This window comes from Diplotaxodon limnothrissa, linkage group LG17 (genome assembly GCF_057381915.1).
Source record: "Diplotaxodon limnothrissa isolate DT_005_m linkage group LG17, D_limnothrissa_male_GT1.1, whole genome shotgun sequence".
NCBI classification, from domain to species: domain Eukaryota; kingdom Metazoa; phylum Chordata; class Actinopteri; order Cichliformes; family Cichlidae; genus Diplotaxodon; species Diplotaxodon limnothrissa.
In genome coordinates this window covers 28,280,027-28,300,994 of record NC_140612.1, presented here as the reverse complement: position 1 = coordinate 28,300,994, position 20,968 = coordinate 28,280,027, and the positions used below count along the sequence as shown (strand labels likewise).

Below are 20,968 nucleotides of genomic sequence, written 5' to 3'. Positions count from 1 at the left end.
GAGCTACATATAGTAGAAACTTGCTACTCACATTTATGACATATTTATGACATATTTCCAATTAGAAGTGTCATTTCAAGGTTTAAAGGGATGTGATACTAGTAAAGCTAGTCAACTTAATGGTGTCACAAACCACAACACAGACGAGAAATTATTAGTAATGCGTGACTAAATTGAACCTGGGCTCTGTATAGATGAAACAAACACAACAAAATCAAGTAAACTCATCCCCGTTTTTACAAACAGATTTAACAAGTGAAGATGTAGTAGACCGGGATGTGCAGCGCTACAACAGATCTGCCAACCGCAGGTTCATGAGCCACCGAGGGGTCACACATATTCTCTCCTGACACCTCCTACACGATCTGCAGCACGGTGAGCGCTATGACAGGAGGTTGTTTTTTTAAAAGAAGAAGAAAAACTGCAGGAAAGTGATATCAGCAGTAAGCAGTGACGGTGAAGTACACTGCAGTCCTGAGGCAAATCTGCCCACACAAAAATTAACACCAGCTACTACTCACTCCCTTTTCACACATACTGTATCCCTGCACATTTCAGCACGCCGGACGCAAATACACATATGAAAAACAAATGTTCCTCACCGGGCGCAGGCATGAATTTTCGGTGCGAGAACTTGTGAATAGGCAAGATACCTAGAAGCATGTACTGTACGTGGCGCTCGCTTAATGCTTGCGTGTCTGTGTAGGTTCTAGTTTATGAAGTATACGATCCGGCGGTGTCTAACGAAGGCAGGAACCATCTGGTGTTGGGATGTGAGACAATCTGTCCATTTGGAGAGGTGACAAAGAAGGTGATAAGCACAGAATAACAACACACACACGAACTATTTAGAATAGTGTCAGGAAAAAAAAGCAATCCAGCACACACACACACACACACACACACACACACACATTCCATTTATACCAAGTGCACAGTCTCTATGGTAACTAGTAGCCATCTTCTACAAGCTGTAGAAGAAAAGCTGAACTCTCATGACTCTCCTCAATTTATTTTAGACCCTTCATGCAGTTCGCACACACTTAGTCACTTTAAGCTTTTCACAAAACATTCCTAGCATATTGGGTGTACACTTACTGAAATTGCACGTTGTAAAAACTGAGGAGAATGCAGGGACAAGTCCGGCCCTGTGGGTGAATCACACACACACAGATATACACCCACACGCATACACCTACACGATATGAGCACACACTAACAGGCCTTCACATGCAAAGGACGAGTATGAAGAGGCAAAAGCTTTTCCTCCGCTGCTCTATTTTACAAGAGCAGATCATGATTATATACACCACGAAATCATGAAAATCAGTCAGAGAGATGTTGCACTTACTTCCTGTATCTATTTAATACATAGGGTTGGTTTAAGTTAGCGGTAGTTAACCTGGATGTTAGGAGATAATAAACAAAATAAGTGCAATTAATATGTGTGTGTTTCCACTTGGTGCTGCTTTATACTCACAATTCAGCTTATTTTCCTAAAGGTGGAAACAATGTAGCTTTTACTGATTTACTGGAAGGTAAAACTGGAAACACATTAGTGCCATCTTCAGAGTATTAAAGTCAAAACAATCCAGCTGCTTATCATGCACATCATCTTAGTGGCCATGGGTGTGAGGGGAAGTTGAGTCCTGGAAGTTAAACATTTATGTCCATTCGACTCAATAAACTGCAGTTCCTATATTTACCTTTAGGAGGTCTATAGAGAAAAAACTAAACTACGTTCTTCTCACACACTTAGCCTCATGTCAGGCTATAAAACACGAGAAACCTCTTGTGATTAGACTTAATGAGGTCATAAAAAGCCATATATATTGATGCTATAGTAATTAATCAGCAATTAATATGTAAGATGTTACTCTTTACCCGAGTAGAAGATTTTGTATATACTTCTTGAATTACTCTCATTATGTTATCTGTGTAATTTATTTTTTAAAGAGGAAATACTTGAGATTTATAACTACGTTGGAATATGAACTTTCCTCTCTGAACCTGTGAGAGGCTGTGAGTACACATACTTTTGCCTAAAATGCTCAAAACACATCACAGTGATTATGATTAGAAGCTTCTATTTTAAGCTATTGTGGGTCTACTACTACTATTCGATTATTTTTGCTACCCTCAATTTTAATCCGATTACTTGAAATCAACTTGAACATATCAGAATGGGAAGACGGTCCTTTCATACCCAGAAGACCTTAACGACTCAGCTTTCCATCCTCTGTGAACATCAATCAAACACATTTCCAGAACAATACACAGGTACGCTACACTTGTACACACTTGCAGCCGCCCTCCCTTGATATTAGGAGCCACTCATCCAGAAAACATTAAGGGAATCGTTCCTTAAGGACCAGAAACTATCTGCACTCCACCACCGTGAATGCGGCTTTCTAAAATGAAATCCATTTCTAATTGCTTCACTGTGGGCTCTCAGAGGACTCGCTTTAAATGAGAGCAATTTGGGGCCTTGACTCAGTTATTTTGTACTTTCTTTCACCTCCAGACGAGATCTGATTCAAGCGAGAGGCAGCAGCGCCACCGTGTGGATTCTTAAAGGATGTGCCTCTATGTCACTGCACTGCAGGGAAATGAAACCGGGGTATCAGAGTAGCCTGGTAAATCGGCAGGTAAAGCTGATGATTGTTATCAAACAGTCATTTTTACTGACACTTTCATGTTGCAGCACCTCCCGATAAAACAGCTCCCCCAGACTTTAACACAACAATCAAGACTTCTTTTCACATACCCGGTAATCTGATGAGCCTGAATGTATTGGTGTTCCAGCTGCACAGCTTCACTTTTTAAAGTTAAATTGGATCCATTTAAACAGGCTTTCTCACAGCCTGGAGAGCTAAGCAGAGTAAGGATGATCACAGTAAATTATTCTTGAGACAGCAGACAGATTTTACCAGGAGACTTGTGTTATTAAAAGGAGGCTGATAGAGTTATAAAGTCTTCCCCTGATTGCATTCTCAAGTATCTAAAAAAGCCCTCAAAATCAGTTTGGCTTCTGGGGAGAAATTAAGGTTGCAAAGCAGCTTAAAACGGCACACAAATATCCACAAATATTCAAAAACCTCTGGCCTCCCTCAATCGAAAACACACAAAATACTCTTCTGACATGAAGGAATCCAGGAAAACACGCATTTGGAAAGCTCTAACCACCAGTTTGTATTCACTCATATTGCTAAAAAATAATTGAACTGGTCCCATTAAGTATTTCATGAGTCAGTTTGGTGATACAAGGCGAAGCAATTTATCTTGAGTACGTTCTGTGGAATATGATTTGTTAAATTTGATCGGTGTAAGAAACTCCAATTATAAGCCACGTGTGAAAACTTACTCTGTCAATTTTAATAATGAATTCCTCTAAATTATTAATAGCAATTTCATATTTTAAAAATTTAAGTCTGATTTAATGAGTTTTCATTTCAGGTCTTTCAGACTTTTGGTTCTTTTGTTACTTCGTTTTTCAACGTCACAGCTAAGTGAAAATAACTAAGTGCATGTGGGGCCTACGTTAGCTTTATGTGTGCTTGTTGTCCTTTATGATGCAAGACTGACATGGTCTCTGTTCTTAATGCAGCTCCTGGATATTTAGTCTTCTTTCATATTACAAGAATTTTGTCCAATTTTAGCTTTTCTGTTTCCCTCCTATCGGCTCAAAGCACTCTGACCATTCACCCCTGACCTCTGCCCTCCGACATCAACAGTAATTTTTACTCAAGAGAACTGCCACTCACTGCATATTTTCTCCTTTTCTAACAATTCCCTGTAAACCGTGCCATGTTTAAAGTCTCTTAAATCGCCTTTCTTCATCATGCTGATGCTTGCTTTGAACTTCAACAGCTCATCTTGACCATGTCTACATGCACTGAGTTGCTGCCATGTGATTGGATGGTTAGATATTTGTGTAAACGAGTTGAACAGGTGTAGCTCATGAAGTGACCAGCGAGTGTATCTTGACAATGTTTTAAAAAACCATAAGGTTAGATATAAATTCATATGCAATTATATTTTTTAAATATTTAGTATTGGACAGTGTTATTATAACAGTATCTTTAACAAGCCCTCATCCTCTTTGTTTAAGCAGTCCTAAGTAGTGCAGTGTGCAGCAGTCTCTAGCACCTGGGACCAACTTCAGATTTAAGCCGGGGCCGTTGCCAAGGGCACAATGATGGGAGAATTAAACACTAACATACATGTAAACTAGCAATACCATTTTTGATGCCAGAAGAAACCTCTGGATCCCACAAGAAAGCAGAGCAAGAACACAGAGAACACGCTAAATCCACCTAATCTTGTACCAGCTAACGGCGCTAAACACTGGAACATCATGCTATTGTTGTGTGGGAACAAAAGATGTGCGTTGCCCCATTGTTGTTTCATATCCTGCTCAAAAATATAATGAAAAGAGATGTGTGTGTGTGTTGTTGAAAGATTATCAGTCAAACACGACAGATCCATACACACTCCCAAGCTGGTTTGCTCCTATACTTCTTTAATTTGGTTTCTTTCTTTATTAGTTTCAGTCTGCATTATGTAGAAATGTGCCATTTGAATCTATTTTTTTAACATCATTAGAAAATACTTGCTTTGATATGTTTGTGAAATTGCAAAACAGAAAGATATAATTTAGTTATATACGAATATTATAATAATAAAAGCAAGTCATGAAAGAATTGGATTATCCAGTAGCGCCACTGAGACTAAATCTAACAGTTAACTTGGACCAGGTGTGACTCCGAAGACTCAATCTACTCCGACGTTATAAACCCTGAATGCCACAGTTACTCTCTCTCTCTCACACACACACACACACACACACACACACACACACACTCACACTCACACTACTGCAGAGAGAAAGCTGCACCTGCTCTCTGTCTGCATTGTATTGTGCACGAATGAGGACCAGCAGGCTTAAAAGGTGTTTTGAAATACTCTGCTAATCCCACAACAGCAGGTATCCACATATGTGCCCAACTATACACACACACACACGCCTATGCCCCCACCCACACGCACTTATATCCCACTTTAAAACACTTCAGGAACGCTTCACACTCCTCCCCCATCTCCATGGACACCACTGCATCTGTTGCCCACGGCAATTACCTGGTGATTACATGAAAGCAGTGTCCAGATTCGATTTTTAAAGATTCGTTCTTATCTCTCTCTCTCCCTCTCTCTCTCTCTCTCTCTCTCTCACTCACTCACTCACTCTTTTCCCACTCCCTGTCATTCTCTTAAATCCATATCTCCTTCCCAGCATCACTTTATATTATTCTCCCACCACAATACATCGTTCTCTACACCATCTCCGGACAAACACACACCTCTCTCAGGTGCAGAAGTGACCTCTCCAAGTCTCCAGAGACTACTTCAGTGACAGTGCGCTGCTGCAGTGCTGTGCAGCAGACATACACGTACACTCTCTCCCAGTCAGATGTGCTCACAAGAGATCGATAAGAAACACTACATCCATGAGATAAGGCCAGCTTCACAGTCTCCCTGCAGACTGCGGACTAGGCAAGAGTAACACTTCATGTTATTGGACCCATGACTCCATTAAAACACTGCTAAGATTATTCCTTCATATCTATTTTAGTACAGGGAAAACATTTGATTCAAATACCTTGTGCTTAAAAGCAGATGTTTTCCACTATTCAATTCCATTTTATTTATACGGCGCCAAATCACAACAACAGTCGCCTCAAGGCGCTTTATATTGCACAGTAGATCATACAGAGAAAAACCCAACAATCATAGGAAACTACAGTAAATACTTCTTTTTGAACACGTTCAAATTTAAATTTGCAGTTTCCCCAGACTTCATATATGCTGAGTTGTCCAGTAGCCTGCAGTTATCTTTAAAATATATGGATGTGGATGACGGGAACTCTGATCAAGGACAGACTACTGAGTAGGCCTAGACCAAGGTGCAAGAAGAGTAGGAACTGACAACCCTCACTCCAGCTGCAGTGATTGCCCCACCATGTTTCTTTGATTGCCACCCTCTTACACTAATGGTTTTCTATCTGCTTTTTTAATCCCTTATTTTCATTATAATACGACATGAAACTGCACAGCAACTGTGGATGTGAATTGATGTAAATTAGCCCCTTGGCTATATCTGACTCACACTTGTGTTTAAGTTCACAACAAAATGTATAAAGGAAAAAATACCTCCTGGCACACTACCTAGATGATACTGTCTTGTTTTGTTTTGTCCCCTAAAATATATGCAAACTATGTTACATCCAGTAAATGCAAATTATAAAATCAGACACCAACATGTACATTACACTACGGAGGCACACCATCTCTATCACCCAGCTCTATTCATTCTATTAAAGCTCCTGAGTTGAGTTAAACATCAGTTCATTCTAAACATTTACTATGAGATATAATAACAACAAAAGGAACTTATTATAAACATAAACAACTTGGTCCTTTCTTTACAGGTGGTCACATCGGATCATCTGCCTTCATCCACGGAAATTCAGGAACAGATGAGAAACAAAGTAACTGAGCTTTATATTAGCATATACAGCTGTGGAACTCCAGCGAACCAAAATTACCCCAAGAGTGCGACAATAGCTCATCCAAGAGGTCACAAAAGACCCCAGAACAACATCCGAAGAACTGCAGGCCTCCCTTGCCTCAGTTAAGCTCAGTGTTCATGACTCCACTATAAGAAAGAAACTGGGCAAAAATGTTCCAAGACAAAAACCACTGCTGAGCAAAAGGACCTTAAAAGGTTCATCTCAGTTTTAAATGGAACCATGAATTCTGCCGTCTACCCAAACACTCTAACGCAAAATGTGGGGCCATCAGTTTGTGACCTTAAGCTGAAGCGCAAATGGGTTCTGCAGCAGGACAGATCCAAAACACACCAGCAAGTCCACCTCTGAATAGCTTAAGAAAAAAAAAGAAGACTTTGAAGTGGCCTAGTCAAAGTCCTGACTAAATCCGACTGAGATGCTGTGGCATGACCTTAAAAAGGTTTATACTTGAAAACCCTTCATTGTGGCTGAATTACAACAATTCTGCAAAGATGAGTGGGCCAAAATTTCTCTTCACCATTGTAAAAGACTCACAGGCAGTTATCACAAAAACTTAATTGCACTAACATTAATTTAGAAACTGCATGTTGTGTTTACTGGTCTTATCTTCGTCTAATATTTACATTTGTTTGATCTGAAACATTTAAGTGTGACAAACATACAAAAAATACTATTGTATTCATTTTTAACCCTGTCCATCCTGGTCACTCCAAATAAAACTCCCTCTTCAGCAACACTACTTTCAGCTCCACCTCCTGTCTTTTTGTCAGTGTCACTAGCTTCAAACCATACATCATTGCAAGTCTCACGCTTTACACTTACAAACCTTCCCTTTCACTCTTGCTGCTATCCTTCTGTCATAAATCACAGATGACAATCATACCCATCTACTTGATTGTCCCTGCAACCCTTCTTCACTCCCCTTATATAGAACATGAACTAAAACCCAAAATAAAGCATTGGGTAAGTTTTTATACTAAACTAGGGAAATCTCTTTATCCACAGTCATGTTGAATAAGTGAAGCATTGTCACCAAAGCACTATGATAGCAAAGTTGGGGATAGTACAGTCCAAAATAAAAGCAAGTTTCCTGAATCAAAGAAGCCCGGTGCAAACAGTGAAATGCAATCTGAGGTCTTATAGGGACATGCAGTACTTTTGGCTTTACAGTGTACGTGGGCACCCTCTAGTGGCTGCAAAATGTGCTGCACTGCAGTTTCAGTTAATTCAGAAAATCTTTTGATGCTATACAGTATTCAAATTTACACGAACAGGTCTAAAACTAATATACATCCATGCATGTCATACATTGAATACAAATACATAAACATACAGGAATGTATTAACAGTTTAACTGTCTCACATATGCATCCAGACACACACACACACACACACACACACACACACAGAAGTGCAGCATGTGGGCGGTATCCCCGGCGCTATAAAACATCTTGCATCCCACATGCTTATATAACTCCCTCTCCACCTCCTCCAGCTGATCACTCATCACTTTATCCTCCGCAGGGAAGGAAAAACACCCCTTCTCACTCTCTCTCATTGAAATCAGTCAGGCAGGCGCCCCCTGCAATCAAGCATGATTTCGTTACACTGCCAGCATCAAAGAAGCACATCACTCCAAAGAGATCGGCCTGCATTAAACTGCATCTCCGAGTGAAGATTTTATGTTGGTAAAAATTGAATCATAAACCTGGACTATCTGTGACAACACATAAACCCAAATGTCAAACCTTCTTATCGTTCCCCTTTACTAATATTTACAGAAAGAGAGAATTCAACATTCAGAAGCTCCTTGTTTTTTTTTTGTTACTGCAGATATCGGACCAGAAATCTCTACACCGAAATGACGAAAGAAAAAGACAAAGCAATGTTATGATTTAACAGTAAAAAAAATGCACCTCCCTCCAGTTTGTTTTCTCAGCACATATTGCACAGTAATGAGAAGAAATGCCTGATGGGCCTTCTTTACAGTATGGCCTCTGAATCAACTTCAGCCTTGTTCTCGAGTAAGAAGCCAAAGGGCTAACAGTAAGCCTGCATGGCTACTGAAGTTTGACTTTCCGGGGTTATAATATGTACACTCAATAGGAGATACAAACTCACTCTGTCACCAAGGTGAAAGATGAGGACAAGAACCAGCAAGCATCCAGTTCACAAAGCACCAGCTCAGTCAAATCTATAGATAAAAGAAGTTTGTGGCTCCCTTCTGCAGTAATCTGTATTAATTTTATGGCGCTGCTCTAGGACCTCCGCACCCTTCATAGAGCGTGCACAGCAAGCCACAAGTGGGAAGAATGTAAGCGACAATATCGGACACAGCATGTTAGGAATGGGGGAGGGAGGGGGTTTGCCAAGTGGCTTGCAGCAACTTTAGGCAGGTTAAAGGAGCCTGAATAGCAGCTGGAAAATTGGATGGGATGAGATCAACTTGTGGGATGGTGGTTGAGAATTAGATGGTGCTTTGCCTGAACCAATGCTATGCTATCTGACTAGATATCTGACTATTGACGGGGGTGTCTCGATGTGTGCTCAATCATCCAGGTAAGGAAATCCCAGAAATTGCAGCAATTTCCCAATTTGCATATTAATGACTATGAAACAGCCTCTTGTTAGTCAGTGGTACTACTTTCGGCCACTATGTAAATGTATATAAGGCAGGTGAAACCTGCAGTGAGCTGAGACTGAAGAAGTCACTTGGAGTAGTGATGAAACTCTCACTGTGAAAACGTCCAGATGAACAGAATCAAGTTTCTGGAATTGGTTGACGGAGTTTGACCTCAACCAATTCATACCTGTATTCATACCTGTCTTGTTTGAACATATTTTCATGGGTTCTGCCACAAATGTCTTTAGCGAAGAAAAAAAGAAAGAAAAAGCAATGAATTCAGAACTCTGCTACCTTGACCATTTGCCCGAAGTTTTAAGACGGGACTCAAATTTATGGTTAAAAAACAAAAACTCAGAGATTCCCTGAAACAGCTGAGCGCTGCTGTTTTTAGCAAATGTTCCTGGATTAAATGGTGAACTCACTGGGCACTATTTTCAGCTGCAAATTGATTTTTGTTGTTTTTCTGTGCTCTAGTGAGTATTTATGGCCACAGAAATGTAATGTGGAATTGACTCAAAGTGAACTGCAGAGCTCATTCTCTTGGGAAAAAGTAACATATCACCCAGTGGCTAAATTAGGTTTTGGCTTCCCATGTAATCCTTTGTGCTTTCATTAGATTTTATCTTTTAATATGGCTATTTTTAGCACTGTAGACTTACATTGATGAGCTCAATTTCCCAGATCTTTTTGACCAGCTCCATGGAAGTGTAACCATTGACAAGGAAAGACTTGGTGTAGTCCCCGAGCTCCAAAGACTCCAGCCACTCTGCCACTGATGTGGGGTTGTTGCCATCGTATCCGATAGGTCTCACCTTAAGTACACAGAGCAGAAAAAAGGGATTAAGGAAGAAGTTTGTCTTTGGAGCGCACTTTTTATTACTTTTCTGTAGTTCTGTTTGTTCTCGCTGCATGCTCTTGTACATAACAGGAGGCTGTGAGCACAGCGGATTATCTTTCTTCTCATTTTCCACATTTTAGACCTGGAGTTTTACTGCATAAAAACAGCTGCTATCTGAAGCAAGATCTGGTGCGAATGTTTACTGCCTACATACCTATTACTAATTTCCATTTTATTCCTGTGCCATGCTTTATTTTCAAGATGCATTCCATATTAAAGGCTTTCCTCAATCGAAAGGAAACAGGTGAGGAAGCTAAACGAGTACAGGAAAAGGAAACACGAGCACAACTGTTGAGAAGGTTCGTAAAAAAAAACACCAAAAGCAGACTCACTGCTTGCACTGAGACACTTTGAGTGTAGCAGATAATACATAATTCATTCACTTTTCTTTTGACAGTAATAAGCACTTCAGAGAGCTTATGTTGCTTCAAGCAAGCGTTCTGCAACCTCCACCTCAAGTTAAGCATGTGTTCGCCTACATGTGTCTGCACAAGTGTGTGCGTCTTTTTGTGAGAGGGCAGGCAAAAGTTAAAAGGTTCCATCTCTTACAGTGTTTTGAAAAGTTTATTGGGGATGAGAGGAGGAAAATGCTGACTGGAGATCAAAGTTTTCTTTGGAGTCTCTATGAAGCATGCTTATCTCCGAGCTCAGACTCTCCCCTTTCTCTTAGCTCGCTGTTGCAGACTCCTTTCTTCTGCTCGCACTGTGTGCAGCTGGGCACTTTTGATCTTACTTTGACTCTTGCACACTCACACAAAAGTATTTGACCTTGCTAACATATAGCAGCAGCCTTTTTTTAAAAGAAAAAAATCGACTTCCGGTCTCTTTTCAGCAGCAAATGTCGGCTCAAAGCGTGTCGATATGTTTTTATTGAGTGCATTCTGCAGATGCGAGAAGGTATGGATTTAGCAGTTTCTCGCATCATTTAATTTTATGTGCTTTCAAAGCTGTGATAATGTGGCTCGGTGCCCCTGTCTCTGCATGCTTCTTGTTCAAGTGTTGAGTAGAACATGCAGAGAGATACCCAGCCACCCACAGAGAGTTATATCACACGGAAACAGATGTAGCAGAAGATTTGCTGAATTTTATATGAAACAAAGAGGACTGAGTACAGGCCGGCTCAAGATTCTCTCCTTCAATTGGTCATGAATTTATATAACTTCATTGAGATGGATGCTGCAATAAACCCAGTCCAGACTGACTAAATTATCCACTTTGTAGACTCTGTGGTATTCTTGTGTGATAGTGTTACTATTTGCAGCGCTGACCCTGGGCAAGAGCCGTATGGCCTGCAGGAGACGTTGTCTGTGGGCCGAGTTGAGGATTCCAATTTCCAGCAGGTCTTGGTCCTCCACCACATTGCTGCCCTGTAAAACACCAAATAACACACAGGGTAAGAAAACAGGTTACAGCACAAACCAACAAGGCTCCACTACAGATATCTCCTTTGAAAAATAACAACAGAAGAGCCACATCTCAAATTTCTTTTCAGTGTGAAACGCTTCACTTCTGGTACTTATAGCCTGACCCCGTTTAGCACTGCTTCTGATAAAAGTTTGCACTATCAGCAGCTTTCGTGTACAGCGCATTGGCAATGCACCACAACTCATTATTCTAACATAAATACAATGTGGTTTCTTCTAGACATTACCCGATGGAGCTGCATGCAAGAACACAAATGTCCACATCTTTCAGATCTGACATTAGGTGGTTGCTTCCAAGTGCAAAGTCTGTGTAATGTCTATTTGAGGACAGTGCAGGTAATTGTCCTGTAAATACCCAGCAAGCTGGCCAGATAAGTCCCTGCCTTCCTGCATCCTTTACCCAAGCACATTTAGCATTTCCGCTAGTAAGAACGCATCTGCTTTTATGCGTTACATGTGGAGGGAGCAATTCATCTTTAATATTGTCCAGTGTTGATGTTCGAAAAATGTCTGTGCAAGTTTAAGCTGCAACTCAGGTAGACTCTAAATCCCTGCTCTGTTTAGTTTCAGATATCTGGATTTTTCTCCGCTTTCTATGGGAGCTTGTTGCCAGTTGAAATTTCAATGTACCAGGTCAAAACGTTGAGATAATTAACTTGACATATTGAGATAATAACACCCAAATTTTATCGATGATGTTTTTCCCCCAGCGGTGGGAGAAAAAAATAAACGTGCTCTAGCTCGTTGCAGTTTTCTCCTCATATCATTAAGTAATAAAATCCTATTTGCAAACTCATCAAGTTTTCTTAAGTTTTGTAACTCTCTGACACAGAGTGTGCATTTGGTTTAATAAGGTGGGGTAATGATGGTAAAATCCGAGTTTAAAAATCTTAGTATCATCTTATTTATAGCAGATATTATGAGTTAGAATGTTTGAGAACATCCAAGTCCACAGGTACGTCTCTCTTTGAATCATCACACCTTTGCAGTCTTATATCAACACTTCTATCTTGCTCCCTCTTCTTTTCTACATTGATATGAGAATGTTTTAACTACAGATCTGTAATAAGATAGCCATATGAAGCTAATGTGTAGATTTATATTATCTGGAATATTAATACCACACTATTAAGAATGCCACATATAGCTGCTGTAGTTTACCTTTGAAAACAGTTTTTAGACCATAACATTAATAAATCGAGTTTATTCCTCAGATAATATTGCATTAAGATTTCATTAGCTGTGAGGAAAAAATATCATAGGAAACACAACAAAGAAAAAGAGATTTTCCACAACCAACAGAGCGTGGCAGACAGCAGTACGATGGTCTTTTATTAAGACTAACAAGAGCCTATATGGGTATCATACAGCCTCACCTTTAATTAATCCAATGGGAAGCCATAAGAGAGTTATCAGTCATTCTCCCGCAAGAGAGACAGAGAGGGAGTCTTCATGCAGACAGATAATTACAGGAAAGAAGAGATGCGGTGTGCAGGCAGACAGCTGTAGCACCGAGAAGCAGCGACTCAGCCAGAAATATGGTCAGAAATACAGATTGTGACAGAAGTGAAAAGTAAAGAAAGGTAATCATCAAAATGATGGCAAAGAAAATGGGAAAGGAGAGGGACTGTGTACGCAGCCTGCAGGCAGTCTCAGGGCCATCCATACACTCCCAGCACACACGGACAGCGCGCACTCTGTGGTACTGAAGGATTACACTTGTCATTCCCTCCACATCTCCTTTATGTCAAACTAATAAGAGCTAACTAATAACACAGAAGATAAGAAGGAAAAAAAGAACACAGGCAGATACCAGATAGCTGCTGTTTTCCTCCACCTTATTTCATTTCTGCGTAGAGATCGATGCTGGGAACACTCTGCCCTCGAAAAGGACATTTTGCTCCCTGGCTGTGACATTTTCATTCTAGGTATGCCATTGCTGCAGTTTAGTTTTCACTGCAGCTTCCTGAAGAGTTTCTGCAGTCATGCATGAAACATGCTGCGCTTTATGGCTCTCTCACGCAGATTCCTACGCCATTCTGCGTCCAGCTGTGTATCTGCTAATTGCATCTGCTTGTATTTGCATTTAAGAAGGAGGCAGCGTTCTGCATGCTGAATTTTAAATGGCTTCCCAGGAAAAGCGCTGCACGGTGACTACTGCGGCGCTCAGGTCTGTATATGCTAAAGTGAATTTGACTCCGTGTTAGACACGTACGCTCGGCGTAATGGCTTTGAACAGGTGCAGTGTGAAAAAAAAAAAAATGGCAAGGAAGGAAATATCAAATATGAAAGAAAAGTGGAACGACATGCGAGAGGCTGTATTAATGAAACGAGGAAGCAGTGCTGGAGTTAGAACTAAAAGATCAATGTGTGTGTTTTAAGAGATTTGAATCTTTTGGTGCAGCAGCTGAGCTTCTGTTGTGAACTTGTATAATGCATATCAGGGGCTTTGGTGAGTTAAATAACAGGTGGGTGCCATTTTGCAAGTAGCATTAAAAGACACTGAAGTTGTCTGTTTCCACCTCTACGATTGCTAAGCAGGAACACATCCTGAACACCAGCTCCAGGCTTCAAGAAGCAATTCTAAAAGGTAATGAGCAAACTTTTACAGAGTCTCTTGAGCAATTTCAAAGCTAGATTGTGCTTGGACAAAAGTACTGAGTCGCACCTCTTAACCTTCGAATACACCCACTAGCCAGGCAGTCTGCTTCTACCAGCATTTGTGAAAGATTATGTCGTTCTAAAGAGCTCGCTGAATTGGAGCACGGTGCTGTAATAGGATGCCACCATTGTAACAAGTCACTTTGTGAAATGTCTTCCCCTCTAGATATTCAACAATCAACTCTGAGTGGTATTATCGTAAAGTGGAAGCGCTTTTAGCTCAGCCACAGAGCAGCAGACCATGGTAAGCTACAGAGCAAAGAGAACTATGCACCAGCAGCTTCGTGGCATAGAGGTCCATGACTGAGGAGCTCCTCTAGGTGTGGCTGGCATACTTGCACTACTAGCAATGCGATGCATGTTTTAATAATAAAATATGAAGTCATGATGTTTTGTTTTTGCCTCAATAAAATTAAATCTCTATCCAGTTTGTTTACACCACAGTCTAAAAAACAACTGCAGAGCAGATCATATAAAAACAGATAATACAATATCTTATATGATGTCGTTAGCAGACTTTAAAGGTGTGTAGCTGTGAGGTAGATTGGTCCATTTTGAAAAGTTGGATGAATTTAGGACCTTACAAAGAACAGTAGTTTTATTACAGTATTATTGTATAAGAATTCATTTAAAGCTTTTGAAATTAAGAGTGGCATTTTGCCATTTTATCCCCAATAAATCCAGTACTGAATTCCCTTTTGTAATCTGATTACTTCTAGATCTCTGAGTGAGCCTACTTCTGCTTTGTGTTCAACCTTTGAAAGATCCAGATGAAATATGCAGGTTGCAAAGACATATCTCCTGAAAATGACATAATGCGATCAGATGAAAAACTAAATAAATGCCCATGAAAAGTGATCGACTTTTGTGTGACTGGTCCACCTGCCTGTCACTGTACCGGGCTGTGAAAACTAATGCAGCAGATGATCGGGCTCATTCTGTGGCTAAACCTTAGCTTCCACAATGTCTTCACCTACTTGTACACTGGGACCTCTGTGGGAAGAAGAAGAGTGCAGTCCATAGATCAGCTCCCAGGCTGATTAATAGAGCACAGAGAGGAGCTGGTGTTGGAGCCACAATGCTACAACTTCACAGCAGAGTAATGACTCCGAGAGTCGGAGCAGAGTAGATTGGGGGGGTTTAAAGAAGCATGACTAATTGCTCCCTGTTGGGCTCCTGATGCAGAGAGATGGGGTTCCTCCATGTTTGTTCTTTCTCTCTCCAAACCTATTTTGTCCTGTTTCTCTTTGTCTGAACATTATGTTTGCCCTACAGTATGGCTACCACTTCCAAGTGCGCGTGATGGATCATGGGATCAGCTATCACATGAATAGATGAACACAACAGCCAGCAGAAATAAGTGAAAGCAACTAATGACGGTGTTGTGCTTTTCCTCCTCGTGCTTCTACTGTTTATCTTGTATTCTGGAGGTAAACATGAGCTCTGGTATGGACTGGTATGAGCTCTAACAATCCATTATGGAGGTTTTTAGCATCCACAGAGTTGATACAATTGCCATAGCCCGCAGTTATTTTGTGATACTTAGACCACGCCGCTTAACAACTGTGCCAGAGAGGGCAAAATCTCTAAATGCAGAAATTAAAATTCATGTGCAGTAGCAGGGGGTTGAGGCTGAGATTAGAGATGGAGCAAAAAACGATAGTAGTGACGACCATTATCGGCTCCAGCAGGCCCGGGCGTGTGCTACAAATCATGCTCGACCTACTGTGTCTCTTTGCTCTCTCTCTCTCTGTTCTTTCCATGCCTGTGTTCATCCCTCTGAGCTTCTCTCTTTGCGATTCTCCGTTGCGCCGCTTATTTCAGAAGCGTTCCTCTTTCCTCATTATTTTGTTGCCTCTCTCTCACTTACTAACTATTCAAACCCTCTCTTCTCTGTCCTCACTTGCACTTTTAGTCTGTAATTCATATTCCTTTTGGTTTCTTTACAAAAGTTGTTGCTCTTAGATTTATCGCCTTCTCCCGTGTGAAGAGGCGGTGACTTAAGTTTCTACAACTTTGCGGCAGTTTGAAGAATTTCGGTTCCAGAATAAATCCCTTCATGAGCTGTATTAAATGTAACCACCTTATGAAATATGAATACTGAGATTGTGTTATTTCTAATGCTGTTGTTTCCTAACTTCACTATCAGGAGAAGCTCAGGGTCAAATTAATTCCGCTAGCTTTGCGTGCTTTTTTTTTTCTAATTCAGCTGCTGTTTCTTTATTATACATAATGCTTTACTTCTCCATTTCTTTCACTGCGGCCTCATTCTTCTGCAGCTCTGGAGTCGTTTATCCTTCTTTTATTTCACTGTGTTGAATGAAACTAAATAAAAAGCATCATGATTAAGGAGGTTTCACTGCACATGGCATTCTTTTGTATTAGTGTGTGTATCTCAGTGCCTCCACAGTCCACTGATAACCAGTTTATGTGGCACTTAGTAGGAATTCTCTATTTTCTATCACAACTGTGCTTAAAAAAAAAAAGAATCAGCTTTCTTCACTATCCTCTATTCATTCGGATATTCTCAGCATATATATGTGCTGGCATGCAGTGTGTGTGTGTGTGGGTTTGATTGTAATGAGTATTAGCTGGGACAATGTGACTGCAGTTAGAGGGCTAAACAAGAAGAATGAGCTTCTCGCTCCAGTGATCCCATAAATATGACGTAGCTTTGCTTTCAATTCTCCTCTCACTAGATGCATTTGCATCTTAGAAAACATATGAAAGGCTGCTGCTCGCCATGATGAACAACTAGGGAGCGGTAATATCACAGACTCTCCAGTGCCCTTCAGTTTTATGAAGCATTTTATCGTCCTTTGTCTCCTTGTTTTAGTTTCACAGCACACATCTTGACCATTTAGGTTCCCTGCACTCATCGGCATAACTTCCAGACCCGGGAGGCGGCTATTTTTTGTGAGATAGCCCAGAAACACCCGCTGTACATTACCTGCCAAGCGGCAAAAAAGCAACTGGATAATGTATGCAGATGAGCACCTAAAAAAAACTCTTTTAAAAAAGGGTAGGAGGAGAGAAAAAAAAACAGACCAGAGGAGGTAAACAGAGAGTGACTACATACATTTGCCAGGTGGCCACTATCTGAAAATCTATTCAAATATATGCTCTTGTTACACCCTGTCTGCCGCCTGTACCAGGGTCCAGTATCTGTTATGAAAAATGCAACCAGCACTATTTTTTGAAGTGTAGCACATTCATGGAAGAGGCCACCGCATGCTGCTAGGACTACAGCAGATGCAGCATGTGTTGTGCTTAGTTTCTGTCGCATGAAATTTGGTACAGTTCCAGCTGAGAATTTTTAGCACAAGGTTTAATAAATGGTTCATTGTTGTAAGGACATTATTTACTCTCTATTTGACCGTTTTGTCATTGCTTTCCAACATTCTTTCAAAACTCCCTCTGGATGTGATCCTTCCCTCTGTGATCATGTTACTGTACTCTTGCATTACAGAAGTCCTTTAATTTTCTAAATGATCGAGAGTTAGAAAGAAAGAAATGGTGCAATTGCCCCAATAATAAAAAGGACAAAAACACCAGAGTAATCTGCAACTTTTCACAAGAGATGATATGCAAGAAAGGACATGAATGTAAGCGTAAAGGTAGAAAACTATGCAGGTTGCAAGCACTATGAAACCTCTGCAAAGCTCCTGCTATTGCAGCTCGCTAACATAAGAGATTTTTCGCATTAACAAACTAGAGATGAACAGTCTTGTAGCATCATTTATTGCATCATATGAAGTGAACTTTGGGGTGTGTTTTCCTGACAACTTTACTGTTTGCTCTAATCCTTCAATAATGAAACAAAGGTTTAGGGTATGTCCTTTAAATTAGAATGGGAATTTGTACTGATACGTGGACATATATACAGTAAGGCTTATTGTTTATTAAGCTGCAGAATACCACAAAGGTAGTGTCAAGTATGCAGGAATTAAATAAGTAATGCATTGTTTTAATAAAAAAAAAAACCCAAACAAACACTGAAGAAGATTTTACGACAGGCGATAAGCGAGCGTAAGAGGTTAAGCTACCAACAAATATCTTAATGAAGAATCGCTTAGTAGCTCATTCAGCAAGTCAAAGTGCAAGACAAGACATGAGGGCCTGTTTGGATCCAAACAGAAACAGCTAACGTGAGTCAGCCTCTGTCTGTCTGTGTCCGTGCTCTTGCATGTCTCTCTGTCTTTAAATTTTCCATACATGAACGGTCACTGAAGTGGATGTGATTAGCCTCTATCCAGTGTCCTTCGTATAAAATTCTGTGTCCATAACAACCGTTCTACTCCTCGCCATTTGTCCATCAATCCGGCAGCACTCGTCCTCTACTGGGTGGTTAAGGTGCCCGGACACACCCACACTTATGACTCCTATTAGCAGTAAACGATAATGGCAGATTGGAAGGCCCGTACTTAAACAGTATTCATGTCTATATAGATGTATATATTCTTGCACGCCACATGGGGCCTTTCACAGTTATGCACTGACGCAGATCAAACTCGAGGGCAAATTAATTTGCAAACCAATCAGCTGTACAAATGAACTGGCCTTGAAACGGGAAGGGAAAAAAAAGCTTTTATTTTGTAATAAGCAGAGTCGTGGTTTGAATCATCCACGCCACTCGATTTCCCATACTGAGTGAAATGAATGTGGCACAAAGCTCTCGTTCAAGAAGCCAGTCAACAATAAAAAAAGAGCTGCTCTCGCCCAACACAATGCCTGTAGCCAGTGCCTAAATCGCATTAATATCAATTTGTGGTGGACACTGATTTTTTCCCCCTTTAGGTTGAAAAATATTAGCAGCCTTCTTGTTTAGTCAAGACTGTTAAAAAGCATAAAAGGAGTTACAAACTCTACTCAGCATGGGGGACACCAGCGAAACTTTAACACCCGGAGAAAAGCACCACTTAGAAAAAGAGACTTTGAAGTTACTCTGATGTTTGCGAGGCAGCTTCATCTCTTTTCAATATTAATTGTATCTAAAGGCGTTTCAGAGGAGACGGTTGAGCTATTGAGAATACGTTTTTAAAGAGGGGTGATGGGATGGAGGGAGTAAAGCCAGGAAAACAGATAATCCCAGAGTCTCTCAGAAACAATGTTATTGACAATAAACTAGGTCCACACGAGAGTAATCCAGATACATAAATGGTGGTGGACAGCCACGGGCTTAAAAAATACATGTGAGTTCAAAAAAAACAAAACAAAAAGCTGTGAACAGCCTATGTGTGACGTTAACAGTTGCCTGGACACTAACAGCTGCTGCAGTGACTCCTACCTTCTGCTCATTAACTTACCAAAGGAGGATGTAAACAGAAAAATTATGTAATGTTCTGCAGACACCCATGAAACTCGATTCATTATGAGAAAATGGATTTATATAAATTTCCAATTAAAATTAGAAGTTGTGCTGAAACTCCAGATGGCAGGTTGGTTTTAGATAAATATCTTATTAAAAGATAGTTTGAGATAATGCTTCTGAATGAATCTGTATGCCAATAAAAAATTCAAGTATGCTTTATATGTTGAGCTTTATTAGGAAATATCTGCTATCTTGCCATCATCACTGCGTTGATGCATCCCTTAAGTACACAAGGCAAGAATGGTACCGTTTCAGCCACCCTGACACAGTAACCATGAAGGTGCTCCAGGTTTTAACTTGCAACTTGGGCTGACTTTTGAGAATGGCTAACTAGATCAAACTAAGACCAAGACGTTCTCTAAAACCGCATGTGCTCTCAACAGTTACCAGCTTAAGAAAATCAGGAATTTCTGTCTTTCTCCATCCCGATATTGTACTTCATTCTCAGAGCATAGGCTTACTCATGGTTTTTAGGAAGTCCAAGCCTTCAGTTATCTGGCTCCCGTCCAGTGGGTTCAGGAGATGAGCACCATTTCTACTTGTGATGCTGAAAACTTTACTTTTTGATCAATCTTATACTTAAGGATGCTCTGTCAACCTTGAACCATGCCTTAGATATGTTCCTATGTATTAAGTCTGCTAGGGGACCTCCAATTACGGACTTTTTTCACTCGGCATGGGTTTATATGTCTATCACTTTGATTATGCCTCCTTTCTCCTGCATTTTCAAAAGAGTTGCATAGAAAGACTACGAACAACTTAGGCCTCATAGCTAAACTGGTCACAGCAGATGACTGCCCCTCTTTTAGACTCGTTCTGCAAAAGGTCTCTTCCTGCTAAAATGAAGTTCTTCCTCCCTGCTGATTTTTGAGGGTCTCTTTCTAACATTGTTGAATCTTTACCTCACAGTGCAACATTCATTGAGCTAAATGTTGTTGTGAACTAGTGCTATACAAATAAAACTGATACGCCTACTGCTTCTTCAAAACCATTTCATCTGTATTAAATACTTTAACCACAAGATAAACTGTGACCACGTGTGGGAGAAACACACAACAGAGAGATGGTGTGATTTCATCCTGTTGCCAGGGTAACTAAAGGAACAGATGCAGGTCACACTGAGTGTAGGACCAGAACGCTCACACAGGCTTACATGCATCCATAAATACTTATGGTGATCCATGCATACCCTGGCGATTGACCCGATGTCAGAAACATCAACATTTATCTGCATTCTCTCTTCTGGATGTCAAGAAGTCAGGAGAAAATAAGAGGCTGTAAGTCAACCAGAATTAGAGAACTGGATAAACCCTCGAACCCCTTTATATCTGCCATTTTTGAGATATCGCCCCCCCTTCAGTTGGAGATTATTAGTAATAATAATCTCCAACTGAAGAG

General features: G+C 40.5%; 1 protein-coding gene across 3 annotated transcripts in view; it reads right to left on the bottom strand.

The window, feature by feature from the left end:
* Positions 1 to 20,968, bottom strand: part of anks1b (ankyrin repeat and sterile alpha motif domain containing 1B) — a 296,705-nt gene that overhangs the window by 37,912 nt on the left and 237,825 nt on the right. For all 3 annotated transcript variants that reach the window (XM_085376209.1, XM_085376210.1, XM_085376211.1), the window contains exons 18-19: positions 11,383 to 11,481; positions 9,876 to 10,028 (exon numbers count right to left, since the gene is read on the bottom strand). In XM_085376209.1, the coding sequence (XP_085232335.1) occupies positions 9,876 to 10,028; positions 11,383 to 11,481 (252 nt within the window). The remainder of the gene's footprint in view (positions 1 to 9,875; positions 10,029 to 11,382; positions 11,482 to 20,968) is intronic.